Genomic DNA, 19,899 nt, shown 5'->3' on the forward strand with positions numbered 1-19,899 from the left:
GAACGCTTTTCATGAGAAATCTTTGCCAAGATAAGTTCCATCTCAAAAGTGTCACAATGTTCAAAACGTCAACCAAATCCAGCCCCCTGAAAGATAAAACTGGAAGGGATCTTTCAGAGGACGAAAAACCAATTTCATTTTCAAATTTGTATGATAATGTATGAAAGTACAACAGCTCACAATTGACGAGATACCGCTGTTGAACGTACAATTATACGACGTACTACCTGTAACATTAATGCTGTCGGTTGAAAAACTCGGGCATATGTTATCCTTGGGGAAGGGATATTAAGCCATACATCTTATCTGCAGTCATGCTATTAGCTTATCAGGCGGTTTTGTGTCATGCTATTTCATCTCTTTTCTACAAATCGGCCAATTTTGTGATTCATAGCGGAATGCAGCAAGGATCTATGGGTGCGCAAATAACCACCAAGCCTTATTTTATGATCTATAAATGACAAATACCTGTCCAGAGCTCCCGGCCTGTTCTCACCTGATGACTAGAATGTAGTAATCTTTCTTCATTTCCAAAGAAGCTGAAAGAACAGTGTAGACTAATGCTGATTTTCTATCCCAGGTCCTATCCGAGCTCCATGTAAGTCGGAAGCACCTTCTTCTTGGCCAAGCTCAGCTGTATTACATCTTCAAATTAACACAGGCATACTTGCTTAATAAACCACGTCTGTGAATACCTTACAAAACCCTAACCAGTTTTTATTGGGAGAATGTCACTGCAGAAACTTCCTTGACATGCCAAATTTCATTTCACACCCTTTTCAACACTGAAACCACTGCTCTCACACTTCCATGAGCCTCATTCTGTATTGTTACTTCTTACTCTGAGGAATCATCACGACTGCTGTGATGTGCAAGACTGGAGAACTCCATTTGGCTTCGATATTACGTGCGCCAATATGGCGGAATTTTGGTGTCATAGGGAGATGAGAGTCCCTACCCACTCCTCCCACACTCCACTACGTGCCTTTCTCTCTTCTATCACACAACTGTTCACTCAATTTTGATTCTCTCAATTTAACCCCGCCCCTTTCCTGTGTACTTCATAAATATATGATGCCTTAATAGGGCCACATTAATTTTTAGCTCACCTGGAACATAGTTCAGGTGAGCTTATGGGATAGTGCATCGGCTGTCCGTCAGTCAACACTTGCAACTTCTTCTCTGAAACTGCTGATGGGATTGTGACCAAACTTGGCTAAAATGATCTTTAGTGTGGTAGAACTCAGGTTTCTTCATAGCATTCTCCCCCTCCACCTATGTCGGTCATCGTAAAGTTTAAAGGTCCCAAAAGTGCTTGAATTTTGATATAGTTTGGCCACCATTTTGGATTACAGGAAAACCTTGAACAATCTTCTTCTTTGAAACCACTTAACCGACCCATGCAAAACTTTACATATGTGATCAACTACATTTAGGAAATACAACTTGATTAACATGAAGTCATTGGTCATGTGTTCTGGCAGCCATATTGGATAAAAGGAAAACATTAAAATTCTTCTTCTCTGAAACCACTTAACTAATCAATGCGAAACTTAAAATATATGATTCACTACCTCGGGGACCGTTTGATTAACAGAAGCTGATCCGAAACACAGTATGGCTACCAGTGATGCAACAACATAGAAAGTGGGCAATATCTCGAAAAATATGAATTATAAATACCTTGGGAGTTGCACCTTACCAAATAAGGCTAATTTTGAGCCATCAGGAAGTCACATCATATTACCGGAAGTGGGCAATATCTCAATCTCAAATGCAGCAGGGTGTTGCACTACTGTGAACATCATATCAATACTACATGATCTAAAATGTATATTCTAAATCCATCTCTTACTTTTACCCTGATCCATCCATCACTCCACCTTTTGCCAACCAACCAGGTGAGCTGCAGGACCAATGGTCTTCTATACTTAAGGACAGTAAGGCCATGTTCACTCACATGGCAGCCAGATCAGCAGAGATTCAGAGATATCACTTGAGTACAACAGTGTATTCATTGATGTAAATGCATTCGAGAGATTCAGAGAGAGAAAATGGAGCAACAGCTGAGCAAGAAAAACAAATAAATCATAAAACAGCACTCCAGTTTACACTCGAGTCCTGTTCATGGCAATGAATCAGAGCAGTTTACATTTGTATATCATTCTGTAGTGAGTCAAATCTAGCACTATATATTTTGATGACAATCACCAATATTGCATTAAAATAAAAAATCTACCATTTCTTCTTCAGGAAGTGGAAGACTACACGTTTGTGACGCAGCTGTCAGGCCTCACAGATCACATCGCCGTTGGGATGCGATTGCTGGTGTCTGGGCTGGACGATGAGCCGTAACAAGTAACGGACCACACGAGCAGATGAGCAGGCAACCAGAAAAAATAATAAAAGATGCAAGCTGACTACTCTACTCAGGCACAACTGAGGTTTTTGCCTGATTGACAATAAGCATTTCATTATATTTTCTCCTCCGCTCTTCCAGTGTGGTTGAAGGGGATTCTTGAGTACCTGCGATATTTTGATATCTAGGTAGAAAACCATCATTACCAGTTAATGCCATGTTTGGAAATCAACATTTGACAATACTATTCATATGCTTAAAACGAAGAAAAGAAGGAAGATAATTTTTACATCAACAGTTAATTCTATTCTTAATTGATATAGTCTGTGTGCACAGAGATGTAAAAGGAAGTATTTGCAAGATACAGATCCAGTATGGACTGGCAGGTATAGAAAGATGCAGACAAGTCAATTTAGGAAGGAAGTAACAAAACCTCAGTGGGAAAACGTTTCCTGTTTATTTCTTAGAGTACTTTATAAATTTGTGAATTGTACAGCGATTGTAACATGATACAAATTTTTAAAATCAATTTCCACTTTAACTTTCAATTACTGCATCTATCACAATTGTCTTATCTGCAGCTAAATATCGGTATGTGTAACCAGTTAAGTGTAACGAAGCTGTGAAGTAAACGGCTCAGTGTAATCAACGTACACGCTAGTTCACTAGCTTAGCGTGTTATTGCTCGTTTTGTTTAACCAAGTTTATCGATCACATGACATAAATTAATCCGAATGTAACCTTTTCAACCAAATAATCTATTTACCAGTGGACGAGTTAACTAATCACAATAGTTTTCCATCAAATGTACCCAAGCATATCTCTGAATGATGTCAAGAGTTAGTGCAGCTAGTAATTGAGGGGGTCGGTGAAATATAGTGCTCAGCCACAACTGGTCGACGTCGAGTTTTCACATAATTTGTGCAACATGTTATTCTTTTGTGAATGAATAATAGGTCTTGCACCACTTATGCAAATGAAGGAACTTTTCAAACTTTATTTATCTCAACATCGACTTATTGTGTCTGAGTACAGCATTCCAAGGACCCCTTCGATTAACACAATTAAATGCGTAAATTAATGATATCGGTTCAAGTCAGCTTTATGCATAGTTTAGATGGAATAAGTACTTTGTTGCAAAAGCATTTGAAAATTATACACTGCCTAATCCGTTCCAGCACTCAGTCAAATGTATAAGCTTGTGTCAATGTTAGAAGAGAAGATATTTAAAAAAAATTCAGGTTTTTAAAATTCATTTTATTTTGTAAACAATGTTAAGGCTCACAGAGGAGCGAGAACATAGAACGGATCAGGATGTAACGGAACAAAAGGAACAATAGAAAGAGAGAGGAGGGGAAACACCAACAACAGGGAGAGAAAAGGGATAAAATAGAGGGAGACATATGCGATGAACAAGATGGATACAGCCACAAATTCTCAATAAAGAAAAACTGGAAACTTGGAAAGAGGTGACTTGGAGAGGGTTAATGGGGGAAGAAAATATCATGGTCGTGGATGGTTAAAACAAAGTTAAATTATCTACAGTTCACAGAATACAAAGTGATATAGTACAATAATAATTAATCCCTACGATTTTTTCAATGCAACTACATTAATCACAGTGGTAAGCTTTGTATTCATACCAGAGAAGGGAGCTGTGTTTGGATAAATAATCTACACAAGAGGGTAACAAGGAACAAAGTTACTCGAGTTTTGTTGTTGATGTCAATAGGGATTTTTCCTGTGGTATAAGTCAGTTTGAACCTGTTCTAGGTTCATGTCGTCGAGAACCTGTGATGGTTCATTTTCTGCTCGATTCGAAGAGAGGTTTTCACTCAGGCTCATGTCAGAGAGTTCAGTGAAACTGAGGCTCAACAAAGCACAAACTCCCCCAAAATACCAAACATGATTCTCTTATTATATGTTTTTGATAATTGGCATTAATTAATACATTTTCAAGTAACTAAAAGTTTGGTTGCTGTAACGTTGCTAAAAATTATGCAGGATCAATGGTCAGTGCAAAGGAAAACCTTTTCTTTTTTTAATCTTCCAATGTGTTTACAAAAGGGAAAGTGTTGGTGTCTTGTGTGATGCCAGCCTACATTTACGGTCTGGAAATGGTGGCACTCACAGAAAGACAACAGAGGCTGCAGGTTTGCAAGATCAACTGGTAAAGAGGATTGCGGGAATGAAGAGGGTGGATAGGAGGATGGTGGATGAACTGAGGGAGGAGATTGATGTACAGATGAGCATCATGAGGAGATTGGTAAAAAGCCGGCTGAAGTTTACACTTGGTGCGGATGGAGGAAGAGAGAATGGCAAAGAGAGCAAATAGGTTGAGGGAGCAAGGTAAGAAGAAAAGAGGTAGACTGTGGTTGAAATGGGAAGATTGTGTGAGGAGGGATATCAATGAGGTGTGGGTGGTTGGAGAATGGAGAGAGTTGGCTGAGGACAGAATGATGGAGGTGAAGGAGTATCGTGTTCAAGGCAGGGCAGAAGCTTGGTACCAATCAACCTCACCCCTTATAAAGGTTACAGAAGGAGAAGAGGTATTTACATAGTTTAAATTTGTCAAGTTTGTGTCACCTGACAGAGAGGGGGCAAGAAACATGAAAGCTTAAAGGGGAAGGTGTTTATTATTATTATCAATAATAATAAAGAAAAGATTGTGTGTAGGGTTGGACGATCACATGAGATGATGGTGTACTGTCCCACCAACTTGAAGCATTGTAGGGACAAACAGCTTCAGGAAAGCAGTTCATCAATCAGGAAGAAAAAGGAAAAAAAAGAAGGAACAAGAGTGGTGGTGGGTGGCAAGCCTGGATTTTGGGAGTGGAGAATCTGGGGAAGGCCAGATGGCATTAAATGTATACAGGAACAATAACACAATGCAGGTATTCGATTTGATAACATTATAAAAGTTAACTATTCATAACTTTTGTTCTCCTACCAATGAAACCCACATCTTGCATGGATAGAAATCAATTTGTTTCAAATTACAAGCAATCAAGGTTCCCAAAACATTTAGATGTCAGACTATCAAGTGCACATGGAGAATTTGTTTCATGAAAAAAACAATCTTTACAAGCGCCTGACTGACTGTCACTTTTGGAAGAAAACATTTGGTTCACCTTGTACTCTAATCCTCATCATCAAGGAGAAATCCACAAAAGAAAGCTTTGCTGAAACTCAAGCTAATGTACATAAACACAAACCATACCAAAAACTTTCCATAAAAAAGATGAATATTAGCATGAGAAATAAATGACCAACCTAGTCACGTGGCATGGCCTTGCTTGAGAAATGATGATCAACGGCAAATTAAAAGTTTCAAGATGCAATTGTACTAGAAACTCATGGTATATTTTGATATAGTTTTAACTGTTATGTCCGTGTGTGACAAAATCTTTTGTAAAATACATGGTTCTACATTCCTGCATGTGTTACATCATATGTGTTTACACATGATGTAATTTCCTAGAGGAAATTCACTTTCAATGTTTAGAGCTGATAAAAGCATGTCATGTGCCTGTTATGTTCTCTTTCTCTAACCTCCTTTCAGGAAAAGTTTTCTTCTGCCTAGTCTGAATCCTAATATCTAGTTTGCAGCAATGCAGCAACAATTCCTGAACTAAGTTTCTGAAATTGTTATTATATACAGTATATGATGCTCTCCATATTATGAACAAAGGACAGACATTATGTCATCTGAGAAATGCAATTCAACAGCAACATAACCAGAGATGGAGTACATACGATCACGATCACATGAATGCTAATTGTAAGTTATGAACAGTACATGGACTACAGCGTGGTTTTCTCCAAAATGCAGGAAAGTGCCAGGGCTAGCAGGATGGCCTAGGCCTTAGCGGTAAGCACGCTCGCGTCTGAGCAGTCTTGCCTGGGTTTGAATCTCGGCCGAGCTACAAAATGTCATCCTGTGTCTCGCAGGCAGGGCGAGGCATCGATGTGTGTCGTCCTTCGGATGAACATTAACCTCGGGGGTCCCGTCTGACAGCGTTAGGTGGGAGGCATTAAAGATCCCACAGTGTCTTTCGCAAAGAGTAGGCGAACTATTGCCGGCACCCTGTACAAATTCGAAATTCCTGCCCTAACCGACATGGGGCGTTGCCTCAGCGGCACCGACAAATTTAAAATGGAGGCCTAGATGCCGAGGCAAGCCCGATAATGGTTCCAGTACACTTACAATCCTTGCAACAATGACTTACACTCTCATCGCCCAAGAAGAAAAGTCAGAAAGCGGCCTTGTCGCGATCAATTGGTGAACGGTATGACCATCAGCATGAAGTTTGGTGCCTTACAAACATGTACATTTCTATTGTCAGTGATTCAGTCCATCGTTGTGGGCTTGAATCTATTTCTCTGGGATTAGCATTGTATAGGATGCTGAATCAAATTGTGCCAACTGAGTGAAAGTAAACTGTGATGATGAAAACCTCACCTTCGGCAAGGTATCTTGTCAAATTGTTTTCATTATTTTAAAAAAGCAACTTATGAACAAGGTTTATATTTGTCAGGTGAGGACAACCAAACGGTTTTAACTCTTCACGTCCTGTAATTGGGTTCAAGAATATTGCTAAAGCACAACCAAAAGGACAATTCATGTCTCTTCTGTCTGACATTTTATGTCTGAAATGTCTCTTCAATCCTGACATTCCAGCAACAGTTGCCGTTACCAACTACACTGCTCAAACGTCATGCCTGAGCCTTTGTTATGAGGAATTTCAATGAGCTATGCCTTAGCATACATAACAGGTTTTAAGCATAATCATCATAATTGTTCACTTGTTAATAATAATTAATGTATTTTTATTTATAATTGTGCACCAATGGCAGTTTCATTGCTGACATTAATCAGTAAGCAATCAATCATCATTCACAACTTAGTATCCAAAAACAATAATGTCACAGTATGATATAATCCAGTATTACATGTTATGTTGTAAGGATTAATCTTCTCATGAGCAAGTAGATAAAATGAAATCCTGAACAAAACAAGGAATGCAGCAAATCACATGTTCTGTATGACAATTACTCGGCCAAGCTGTCTGGCACATGCGGAACGTGCAAATAATCTGATCATTGTAGTCCGATTCAAAGCCAAGTCCTAAGTTTTGACATTGTTACTGCATCAATTTCTCTGAAAATGGAGTTGCCAATAAAAATTTATGTTGTAAGTAAACGTTTTCTTTGTGACATGAATTTGTTTCCATGTCTCCTTTACGACTGTGTCTACAAGGTAGCAGCATGGGCCTGTCGGGTTAGGGGAAAGGGCTGACACGTCTTGCCATATTATTTATGGCCTGAGCCTGCACATGTGACAGTGATGTCATGATATGACCCTAGACTGATTACAAGATGCGATAAGATAATTGGCAAGATTTATCAAGTTACTAGCACAATCAAATCACCTTGAAGTACCACATGCCAAACTTCAGGATCCCAATTGGTCAGGAAGAAGGCGGTGTATGGTTGAGTTAAGAAGGACAGTTTCTTCGCAGCGTCAATGGTCAGTGGATGAATGTTAACCATCCTTGCAATCGCTGACGAAAAACCGGACATTTTACATCGTGCCCACCCGGTGAATGTGGAAAATCAGAGGGAAGGCCGAGAACAGTATTGACCTCCCTGTCTTTGAATGGGTGGCAGATGTGAGAGGACAGATGGCCAGCCATGGATGTACTAACAGGGAACAGTGGTAAGCATTTATCACTGACCATCTAAATTCTAAATGGACGTGCTCGCAAGAGGTACTGAGTCGTGGAACCACGGGCTCCACCAACCCTGATGACATTGGCGGATCTTGAAGCACACATTCAGTCATGGAGAGACAATACCCCAGCTCCAACATAGCTTTTATCCATATAGGCAGCGTGTTGGAGTTGACTTGCTAGCATGTTCTTTGAATCTACTGTTGGACCCCATTATTCGCTGGGGATACGTTCCTGGAAAATTTCATGAATAGTGAATCTGCGAATATTGGGGCATTGCTTCAATGGAAAAAGGGGGGGGATATGTTCCCGGCGGTTAGTGATTCATGAGAGAAAATCTAAAATCCCGTAAAAAAACCACGAAAAAGCCTGCGAATACATGAAAAAAATCACGAATACGCCGAGAAGAAACAGCGAATATGCAAAGCACAGGGTCACGAATATTGAAGCAGGTCGCATTTTATAAATCACTCATACGAAGCACCCGACAGCACAGAAATTGTTAAACCACTCTCTCACTACACTCCCATTCTCTCACCGCAGGCAGGTCGGTGGTCTTTCTGTCTTCCACCATCTCCTCTCCAGCCTCATCCCCCCCCCCCACTGCTCTGTCTGCAATATGTCCCCCCCCCCCATATTTCCGCAGGGGCTCAAGGTCCGTCAACAACCCCCTTCTGGTAAAACTACCAAAATTAAGAATTACTGCTCACCTTCACTCTTTCATTCCTCTTTTTCCCCACCTTTGGAACAAACTCCCACAGTCTCTTCAATCCCAATCTCCAGGTCTTCAAAACAGCTGTTCACAAGCATCTCTTATCTTCCCCCATCCAAAACCATGATATTTTCTACCCTGTTAATCCACCCCAAACCCACCTCCTTCAAATTCCCTGCTTTCTTTTCTGAAAGTCTTTATTGTGTCCTCATGTCTCTGTTCCCCACTGTTTTTTTCCGACCCTTTCCCACCCCTCTTTTGTCTCTTGCTCCCCTTGTTGTACGTTCTGTGTGTTGGCTCTCATACGAGCCTCAACATTGTATACAATAAAAACAAACAAAAAACAAATTAGTCAGGAGTCATGCATGCACGATTGTAACAGTGTCATGAAATCCCAATTGCCTGAAGCTGTCCACGATGGCTATGGAGGGAATTACAACTCAACATCGACACTAAAGATATTGTTAAGGATCTGGAAACCATTTGCATTTAACATTCAGGTACCAAAGTTAGTTATGCTGGTAAGTACGTGTGAGACAGGTCCTTTCCTTTTGTCTAGTGGGAGAGTCGAATATGTGCGTTGTGATGGTTTTTTATAGTTGGGTTATTACATCTCACCACCTGCCCATCACGCTCCATCACCACCGTTGGCTGCTCGTACTTTGACTTGCCGAGAGGGGGGCCTCGCGGTCCCAGTCATCGGCTTTCACGAACGTTCCACACGCAATCGTGGCTTCACCACCATCCACCTTCCTCAAACACGCGTGGAGGGAGGGCAGCTTTCTCCGGGCATGGCCGAAACCCTGCCCAGGAAGGCTGTGCCCGTAGGATCCTGGCCAATTAGAGGCAAACAGCGAGGTGTGCTGACCAAGGCCCCTCCCCACTGAGGGAGGTCCATAAATTCCAGAGACTCTCTGAGGAGTGGTTGGTTGGTTGCGCGAGAGTTCTGACAGGTTCTTAAGGGTTTTTACTGTTACGAAGGGGTGGTTACGAGGGGCGATTATGAAGAGTGGTCACAGGAGGTCTACGTTGCTGTACGAAGGGGTTTTTGCTGTCACGAGGGTTGAGCAGAGGGCCATCGAGGCGGCGAACATGTCTCTGCTGGCTCTCTACAAGGAAGGACAGAGCGACCCTGATTGCCCCTCCGTGGACCCCAATTATTTGCCACCCGAACTCCGCCACGAGTCCCCCACGTGCGACTGGGGATTGGACCAACGACCTTTGTCAGGAGCCGCATCGCGGAGCACACCCTCCCTCCGACGGTCAGGTACACACCAAACTCCAATAAAGACTGGATTTTCTTTTCATTTGTGTGTGTGTCTGTGTGTGGGCCCATCTTGAAAGTAGAACTGCAAAAGTGTTTTTGTCCATTGTAAATACTTGCATTGAATATTCGCTTTAAGTCTCGCCTCTCTTGTCTTTTATTTACTGCAAATACATTTATTAGAAATGTTCCCAATTCGTTTTCGTCCTTTCTTTATCTGGTCCAGCATGGTCTGGGTCTGAGTTCAGACGGGGTTTCATCCCCGATAATCCGTGAATCGTAGCTGGAATGTCCTGGGCACGCCCGCTCGACTGCATCCGAGCCGGAGTTGGAAGGTGGAAGTTGATACTCTACTGTAGCTGGTAGAGTGATCCGATTCGGCCAGACGTGCCGAGGGCGTGAATCCCCAGTAGCCAAGACTGCGTGGTTACTTAGGTATATTGGATCTGGACAATTAACCCTACGCCACGCGGTCGAGATAGTGGCGTTTCATGGTCGATTAATTGACCCGCCGGCTTTGGAGTTATCCGGAGCGACGGCCTATAAATTCCGGGGAGTCTGGTGGGAGACGGCGTAAACTTCCCCACCTAGCGGTCGCGCTCGCCACCGACCCCCGGCCCACAACAATATGTATTTCGTTAACCTGAGAGACAAAGCCATCCTTTGGCTTGGCAATGAGTCACAGACATGTAGTGAGGTCGACAAGTCCGTCTCTGGTGTATGCTTCTGTTCCATCTCTTCCCTCACTTCAAATGGCACCACAGCTGACTCCGCTCGTGAGAAAAAGATCATGTGCCTTTTGTACCCGAGTAGGTGGAGAGGTTTCTGACAACCCTTGACTCTGACACTGGACCGGATGGCATCAGCTCACGTGTCCTGAAAACGTGCTCTGCTGCTCTTGCACATCCTCACTCTGCCTTATTCACCCTATAATTTGCCTCAGGTCATCTTCCATCTGCCTGGAAGTCAGCTAACATCACTCATTGCATTACGTAATAAGATGCACAAACCTATCACCCTAACTACAGACCTATTAGCTTACTTCCAATCACACTGAACAACAAAAATTTTTTACTGGAGATGTGTAAAGTGATTTAGACTAATCTGGGTACGCTGATTTCAAAAATCATAACCGTTTTGCTGTATCACGTCAGGATTTTCAGTAACAGAAATATTCCCATTGCCTAGAAGTCAGGATTTCAATGAAATTTACAAAAATTCATTTATTCATTTATTTCATCATGAATGCTTCAAAATTATAGAAATTACAGAAAAACTCCACTAGAATGTAATTAAAAATGCTTTAGGCATTTGGCTTTGCGTTTGTGCTGCTCTGTGTCAGTTTCACGATGCAGGAACCAGCAGAAATCGCCCATCATGTTTGGGTTGTGCCGCCCTTGGTAACGCGTCTCCATGAGTGAAATCTCTTGGTGGAATCGCTCGCCGTGCTCGTCCGAGACTGCTCCCAAGTTGTCAGGGAAGAAGTTCAGGTGCTGGTGTAGGAAATGGATTTTCAGGGACATCCTGGAGCCAAGTTTCCTGAAGGACTCCAGCAGCTGCTGCACTATTTCTTCATAGTTGTCCGCGCGCTCGTTCCCCAAGAAGTTGTCCGTCACAGCTTTGAAGCTCCTCCACGCTGCCAGCTCTTTGGGGTTTAGAGTTGTCGGAAAAGTTTCGTCCTTCATAATCTGTCGGATTTGCGGTCCAACAAAGACACCAGCCTTGATCTTGGCCTCCGACAAGGTGTTGCCAAACTTTTCCTTGAGGTATAAAAACCCACGCCCATTCAGATCCATTGCCCGTACAAAACTTTTCATCAAGCCGAGCTTTATGTGGAGTGGTGGAAGGAAAACCTTGGCTGGGTCGACAAGGGCGACATGCTTCACGTTGTGTCGACCAGGTACATGCTCTTTTCGCTCTTCCCAATTTTTCTTTGTCCAGTGATTCTTGTCGTCTCTGCTATCCCAGAGACAAAGGAAGCACATGTATTTCGTGTAGCCTGACTGCAGCCCTAACAACAGCGCCACCACTTTCAAGTCTCCGCAGATGTGCCAGTTGAAGTCATTGTACTTGATGGAATCAAGCAGCTGCCGCATAGTCTCATAGGTCTCTGTCATGCCGAACGCGTGAGCCAGTGGGACTGATGGTTTCTCGTTGCCATTGTGGAGCAAAACAGCCTTCAAGCTGTTCTTCCCCGAGTCGATGAAGAGGCGCCAGTCTGCAGGATCGTGATCACACCCAAGTTCCTTCAACAGACCGTTGATGTCACTGCAGAATGTCATCGTGTCTTCCATCTCAAAGAACTCAGCCATGTCTCTGTGACGTGCTCTGAACAAGGATATCTTGGTGTTAGGTTCAAGTAGATTCCACTGCTGCAGCCTTGATCCAAGAAGCTCTGCCTTTGACAGAGCATTTGACAGCGAGAGATCTCTTACAAGATCATTTAAGTCTCCCTGGTTCAGAAGGTGTGATTCTTGAGTGTCAGGTTCAAAAGGTTCATCATCACCATCCTCTTCACCACTGCTTACAGCTATGTTCTGATCAGCTGGAGGTGTTGGAACGGGGTTCTCGTCATCATGAGGCACAGGTTTACGAGCAGAGACGCAGTCAGCGTACTTGATGTGACCTTTATTCTTCTTGTTGAAGCCGGCGATGCTTGTGCAGCAGAAATAACAATCATCATGATGATTCTGCGGCTCACGCCATATCATGGGCACCGCAAATGGCATGCTCGCGCGCTTGCCCACCAACCACTGAGTCAAGGTTGTGTGACAGCTTGTGCAGCAGATGTGTGGTGCCCAGCTCTGTTCTTGGTCCCCCACCTTACACCCGAAGTAGTGAAAGTAGGCGGCCTTCATTTTCACTGCTGTAGATATACTTCGCTGTTGATCTTTTTTGGTATACCGACCACAGACATAACAGAAGTTGTCAGGATGATTGGTACAGGAACGCCTACTCATCTTTATCTGAAAGAAAGAAATATAACACAAGTTAACAACAATTGTACAAAATAGACATGTTAAAGACATATGTAAATTTCATTGAAATCCTGATTTCTAGGCAATGGGAATATTTCTGTTCCTGAAAATCCTGACGTGATACAGCAAAACGGTTATGATTTTTGAAATCAGCGTACCCAAATTAGTCTTAATCACTTTACACATCTCCAGTAAAAAAAAATTTTTTGAAATTTGTTGTTCAGTGTCATCAGGAAAGTCTAGGTATCCATCATTGTCGTTGATGACGGCCTCATCTCAAATCACCAATTTGGATTTAGACCTGGTCACTCTACCATGAACATTCTGCTTCGAATTTCCCAACAATGGATGAGGCTCTTAATGTTAGACATGAGATCAGGGCTATCTCTCTAGACGTGTCTCATGCTCTAGACCTGGGGTAGCCAACAAGGTGCCCGCGGGCACTTGGTCGCTCGCAGGGACCACGTGAGTCGCCAGCAGGGCATGTTCTAAAAATAGCACTAGTCACCATGGAGCTCTGTCTAAAATTTGTATTTAATTGTGTTGCTGTTCTTTTTGAATCAATAACACTTGCATTATTTTTTACTTTAAAATGACAATATTGAATATAAAATTTTAAAAAACAAAAATGTTTTATGTATATATGAAATGTGACCCAATCTGGGTTCAGAGTTCATTTACCCGCGCAAGTCAAATCTCCATTTCTCTTTTTGCTAAGACAAGCTCGGGAGCAGCTACTATTGGGCGCAAGGTGCGGTTTTTACCCTAAACATGGCAGAAAAGCGAAAGAAAACTTACTATTTTCACAATGATTGGGAGGAAGAATTCTTTTTTACAACAGTGAAAGAAAAGTGCACATGTCTCATTTGTGGGGCGACTGTGGCGACGGCAAAGCGGCACAATGTGGAGAGACACTTCGGTACGTCACAAAAGCTACCATACTAACTACCCACCTGGCAGTGCACTACGGGCCGAAAAAGCCTGTGAGTTAAAGGCAACTTTTGGCAAGCAGCAGTCTTTTTTCACGAGGCCGGTGAAAAAGTCACAAAAAACAACGGAAGCTTCATTTAGAGCTGCAAATTTTTAAAATGAAGAACAAGAAAGCCTTTGACGGAGAGGTCTTGAAAGGTGCAATGATGGTTTTTGCAAATACTGTGTTCAAAGACGAGAAGAATGGTTCCGATGTCACCTCCACTCTCTCCGATGTCCAACTGGGTGCATGTACGATGGTTACAAGAGTGTCGGATATGTCCGGGAACTTGACAGAGCAGCTGGACCGGGATCTGGCGAAGTGCCCATGGTTTAGCATCCAGTGCGACGAGTCCGTGGACAGAAGCAGTACACCGCAGCTGATGATGTTTTTCCGAATGGTGTTTGATGATTTCTCCACAAAAGAAGAACCCCTGACACTACTGTCCCTGAAGACAACAACGAGGGGAGTTGCCATTTACATCGCGGTGAAGAGTTTCTTCGTGGAGAAAAAGGTACCATAAGAAAAGCTCGTGTTGGTGACTACAGACGGGGCTCCTGCCATGACGGGTCGACATACAGGCTTCATTACGCAATGCAAAGGTGACACAGACTTCCCAAAAGTTCTACATTACCACTGCATCATGTGCAAAAGTGACCGGCTTTGATCATGTGATGACCCCTGTCGTGAAGATCATAAATGGCATCCGCTCCAAAGCCAAACAACACAGGACATTTAAAGTCCTGTTGGAGGAGCTGTCAGCAGAATATGGTGACCTGTTATTACACACAGAAATCTGATGGCTCAGCAGGGGAAGAGTTTTGCAGCGTTTTTTGTCACTTTTGGGTGAAATCAAAGTGTTCTTGCAATCCAAAGGGGAAGACGCCTCGCTGCTCGAGGACACTGAGTGGATACTTGACCTTGCATTTTTAACAGACATCATTGGGAAACTGAACCATTTGAACTGTCAACTGCAAGGCAAAGGCAAGACTGTAGCTGACATGATAAGCGCTGTAAATGCATTTAAAGCCATGATGAGCATTTTCTCTGTGCATTTACAGAGAAAGAAAGTGTTGCACTTTCCCTCTGTGCAGTCAGTGCTGCAGGACAATGCTTCTGCATCTGGGGCTTTCGACAAAGCTGCAGAAAAGTACTCTCAAGTCATAAACAGACTTGGGCAAGAGTTTGAGAACAGGTTTTGTGACTTTGATCAACTTGAGCCATGTGTGTCATTCATTTCAAATCCTTTCATGCAAGTGGACATCACATGCATTGCTGAACAACTAAGTGCAACATTCAACGTGGATACTGGACAGGTGGAGATTGAAATCCTAACGTTGCAAAATGACCTCCACCTCAAAGCCCATCAGGATGAACCAAACTTTTGGTGCCTTGTGGACATAGAAAAGTACAAAGGTGTATGCACAGCAGCTATGAAAGTTGCCTGCCTTTTTGGTTCAACCTATCTCTGTGAATCAGCCTTTTCTGACATGAACTTCATCAAGAACAAACACAGAACACACCTTACTGATGCACATCTACAAGACTCACTCAGAGTTACAGTGTCAAATTATACCCCAGATTACAGCACACGAGTGGACAGCATGCAATGTCAGACTTCCCACTAACAGACATTTACAGGCAAAGAAAGAGAACAGATATTTTCAGTGAAACACCATGGCAACGGTAAATTCAATTATTGTACAAAAATGTGAAAAATAATTTGTTCAAAAAGTGTAACAGATGTGTTGTTTTGTTTAAAATGCTACAGATTTAGTGATTAACACAAATGTGATCTGATTCATTCAAAAATATGAATGAGTTGATGTTCTTTTTTAAATTTTATATAATAATATTATATTATAATATTATATATAATATATTATTATACTTTGTACAGACATGGGACAGAGTTCATAATTTGTTCAAAAATGTTACAAAGTTAGTGGTTAGTACAAATGGGATATGATTTTAAGATGTGACAGTTAATGATTTCCTAAAAAATGTTACAGAAGTGATACATACAAAAATAGAACAGCTGTGATTTTGAACAAAATGCTAGAAATGTGCTCATTCATACAAACTGTCAATAAAGATACTTACAAAAATATCAGAGATGTGATAATTCTGACTTTCAAATGTTGAAACAGATTTGAGAACATAAATAAATAATGTTGCATGTTTAAATATATCTGTGTTTCCTACCATGGTAAATCATTGTTAATAATTATTGTGTGGAATAATTAACATTAACATGTGATCAGACAGTCTCTTCACATATATGAATATTTATTATGATAATTATTAATGATAATATCAATAAAGGTGAACCGTGCAACGATGTTATTCAGGAAGTTTGTATCAAACAAGTAGCCCTTCGTATTACTCAGTACCCTTGAAGTAGCTCTCAGTTTCTAAAAGGTTGGTGACCCCTGCTCTAGACTATCTGGCATCCTGCCTTGCTCTCCAAACTCTCTGTCTATGGCATCCAAGTCCAACTCCATATATGGCTTATTGACTTCCTCCACTCTCATCGTGTATGTGTGGCTCTCAACGGAATCCTTTCATCTCCTCTCTCTGTCAAGGCCGTAGGGGTGCCCCAAGGAAGCGGTCTGGGCTCAGTCCTACTCCTAATCTTCATCAATGATTGCTCTGACTCTCTGGAAAATCCTCTTTATCGATTTGCTGATGACTCCACCCTCTACTGTGACATCCCTCATTCTAAGGACAGGCAGGCTGCAGCCTCTTGCATCTCTTCAGACCTTGACAAAATCACAAGCTGGTCAAACACTTCCAATATGTCTTTCAATCCTGACAAATCTCACAATGTCACTATCCCTCTCTCTCCAAAAGGACTGTCTGAAAACCTTGTCCCCCCCCCCACAAATCTATTTTCTTAATAATCCTCTTGGGGAAGTTCAGTCACTGAAAATCAGTAACTGACATGATCAGCTTTGATCTTTCTTGGGCAAACCACATGTCAAAGCTGGCCTCCAAAACCAGTCACCAAGTGGGCATCATATGTTGTGCAAGGTCCTTCCTTGGCACACCTGACCTATCCACCTACAAGGTCCTTGTCCACAGCTCGATGGGGTACTGCTCTCCCATCTGAGCTGGCTCCCCTGCTTCATGCCTTGCTTGGTTTGACGCCATGGAAAGCAAGGCCTTCAAGATCATTCGAATCTCCTGCGTTGAAGGAAAGTGCATGGGCTAATCACTTTCCCATCGTAGACAGGACGGTGGTCTCTCTGTCCTCCACCATCTCCTTTCTGGTCTTGCACCCAATGCTATTTCTCCATGCTTTTGTCCCCCCCCCCCCACTTTACACAGGTTTCTGCAAGGTGCACACATTCCACCATCAAACCCCTTCTGGTGAAACTCCCAAATCCAGGATCATTCTTCACCTCCACTCATTTATTACTCTTTTTCCCCACCTGTAGAATCAATTTTCACATTATTTTCAATCTCATTCTTCCCTCCAGGTCTTCAAGACACCTATTCACCACAATCTCAGATCACCCCCCATCAAAAACTACAGAGATGCCAACTTTTGGAAATCAGAATTTCCAAAAGCGCACATCTCGAGCGCGGAGCGCTCGACCCTTGCGGCGGGGTCCAGGGCCCGCCTTAGGGCCCTGGAAGCTCTGGGGTTCTAGACGCTCTCTAGTGCCCTCTGAGTCCTATTTTGGAGCATTTCACATGTTAAGAATTCCCACTTTTTGAACAAAAAAAGGGGAAAATTGTGCACTTTTTAATGTTACATGTATGTTAATATTAGTAAGTTAGGGGACAATCAAAGATTAACAAAAAGCACAAAAGAAGCAATATTTTTCTTACCTTACTGGCTGGTACTACTGCTGCTTGCTTTTTCCATGGCAGCTTTGCTGAGTGACAGCTGTGTGGCTCTTTTAGCCCTTCTGATTATGTCTTTGCTGTATTCTCTCTGGTAGCAAGGGGTGCTATGAGCTAGTTTTTCAATTAAGAGAGCTTCCAGGGTTTTGACACTCAAATTGGGACGAAATTCAGTATGATTCTTCCGTACAAGACTGAGTGCCCGCTCACATGATGCGTTCGAATGAGGAATGACCAAGATTCCCTTCATCACTTTGCTCAAATTAGGATACTTCTTGGCACCAGTGCAGGGATCTGTGAGCTGTGAAATCCGATGCCACTGCTCATCCACTCTCACTGTCTCAGTAGCAATTGTAGCTATGGAGGCGTCTGCCTGGTAGTGAGCGAATTCACTCTCAAGACTGTCTATGTCACTATCACCGCCACTGAACAGACAGGGGAATTTCTTGATGAAAAACTCCACACAGTCAAACCCCACTTCTTGGTGTGGTTTAACATCCAGCACCTGAGCATGCTTGGCTAATTCATCATCTAGCGGCCAGGTTTTGAAGATGTAATTGCAGGCTTTCACATAATATGAGCGAACTGCACTGAAGAAACCTTGGATGTCTGACTCACTCAGAGTGAAGGTGGATTTCTTGAGACTCCTTTGTTCCCTTATATACAGTTTGGCATCGTTCCCAATCATGAGGTCCTCATCATTCTTCTGATGATTTCTGTCAGAGAAGGGTACATTTACCAGAGCAACCGATGACACCGATGGTTTCAAAAACCGTACGAAGATATCTTTCAGAAGACCATTCAATTCTCCGTGCAGGAGATGAATACAGGGTTCGTCTCTTTGGAGCAGAAGATTCCCCTTCTCAAAAAGCTTGTTAGCATATCGAAGGAAGAAACAATAGAGTTTTGTTTGTGGAGACAAGAACATCCTGTTGACACGTTTTTCTCTAGATTCCTGCACAGTGTTTGAGGAAGATGCGCTTTTAGTTGTAGAACTCGTAGTACACTTAGCCGCAGGGTGATCACACTTGCGTTTACTGCCAGCAGAAGAGGTCAGACTCGTAGTACCAGATCCAATTTTACGTTTGAGGAGAGAGCTTGAGGTAGGTGCAGCCAAGGAAGAAGACCTCAGATTCGAAGGTTTTGCTGAGCTTCTATCAAGTGATTTGGCAAAAGCAGAACTTAACTTGGGTCCTTCTTTGCCTGTAGATGGGACTATCACAGTCTTTCTCGACTCTGAAGGGATCTGCTTTGTAGATGAACGTGATGAAGGGCCGGTGATGCTACCTGCTCTCAGCATTGGTTTTGGTGCTGTCCCTGCTGTCTTCTTCGCAGCAGATACTGCAGTGGTAGTGGTGAATGCTGCTCCACTAGTGCTTGATCCTGCAGTGCCAGTACTGGCAGTAGATACAGTGCCGTCCTTCTTGCTCGTTGTTAGAGTCTTGGCTACAGTTGGTTGCATTTTTCTTCGTACTTCTTCTTTGAAGAAGAGGCGAAGTGGCTCCCACTGTTCAATCAGCCTGTCTAGGCACTGACCAAGGGACAGCCACCTTGTTGCGACATGCTTCAGAATCTTGTGTGTCGGGGCATCACAGAGTTCTTGCAGTGCTTTCACTCCTTTGACGCGTTTACTACTTTTGTCCAAGTAGTAGTAAATATCGATGAGAAAGTCATCTAATTCAATGGGTAAGGCCTGAGCCGCCTTCTTGGCCGTATTGTGCATCATATGGCAAGGGCATCCCATGATGTAGCACTCTGGATTTTGTTTGTGGATATAAGCAGCGACTCCTTTGTGCTTGCCCACCATGACAGAGGCATTATCAGCACAAAAGGAAACACAATTTCCCCACGGAATTTTCCTGTCACTGAACTCATGATCAAGCAGTTTGAAAATGTTTTCTCCAGTGGAATCTTGTTTGCACGCAGGCAAACTTAGCAAACCTTGCTTCACAATCCCAGCACTGTTGTCATAGTACGAAATCAGGACAGGATATAGCTGGGCCTCACCACTGTCATTGCTACCGTCTGTAGC

The 19,899-nt window shown here is 42.8% G+C and overlaps 3 protein-coding genes across 7 annotated transcripts in view; 2 read left to right on the top strand and 1 right to left on the bottom strand.

Annotated features, from left to right (window-relative positions):
• The window catches only part of SMPD3 (sphingomyelin phosphodiesterase 3), a 120,215-nt gene extending 112,653 nt beyond the window's left edge, over window positions 1–7,562 (top strand). For all 4 annotated transcript variants that reach the window (XM_085894890.1, XM_085894892.1, XM_085894891.1 and 1 more), the window contains exon 8: window positions 2,254–7,562. In XM_085894890.1, the coding sequence (XP_085751016.1) occupies window positions 2,254–2,355 (102 nt within the window). In that variant the 3' untranslated portion in view covers window positions 2,356–7,562. The remainder of the gene's footprint in view (window positions 1–2,253) is intronic.
• The window catches only part of PARP2 (poly(ADP-ribose) polymerase 2), a 141,682-nt gene continuing 124,130 nt past the window's right edge, over window positions 2,348–19,899 (bottom strand). The window contains exon 17 of one of the 2 annotated variants that reach the window (XM_085894897.1): window positions 2,348–2,526. The gene's annotated coding sequence lies outside the window, so the exon portion shown is untranslated. Of the gene's footprint in view, window positions 2,544–19,899 lie in introns of both variants that reach the window. The other variant, XM_085894895.1, reaches the window with a different exon arrangement.
• LOC147019991 (general transcription factor II-I repeat domain-containing protein 2B-like) lies at window positions 14,134–15,643 on the top strand. Its single transcript, XM_085893772.1, has 3 exons — window positions 14,134–14,529; window positions 14,708–14,786; window positions 14,892–15,643. The coding sequence occupies exons 1-3, from the start codon at window positions 14,134–14,136 to the stop codon at window positions 15,641–15,643; spliced, it is 1,227 nt and encodes a 408-aa protein (XP_085749898.1).

The sequence above is a fragment of the Eptatretus burgeri genome, chromosome 9 (genome assembly GCF_056783735.1).
Source record: "Eptatretus burgeri isolate ZD-2024b chromosome 9, Ebu_testis_v1, whole genome shotgun sequence".
NCBI lineage: Eukaryota > Metazoa > Chordata > Myxini > Myxiniformes > Myxinidae > Eptatretus > Eptatretus burgeri.

Coding starts and splice junctions, on each gene's coding strand:
- LOC147019991 (XM_085893772.1), top strand. CDS start 14,134: ATGAAGAACAAGAAAGCCTTTGACGGAGAGGTCTTGAAAGGTGCAATG. Junction 14,530..14,707: donor GTTTCTTCGTGGAGAAAAAG/GTACCATAAGAA, acceptor CCTGTCGTGAAG/ATCATAAATGGCATCCGCTC. Junction 14,787..14,891: donor GGAGCTGTCAGCAGAATATG/GTGACCTGTTAT, acceptor TGCAATCCAAAG/GGGAAGACGCCTCGCTGCTC.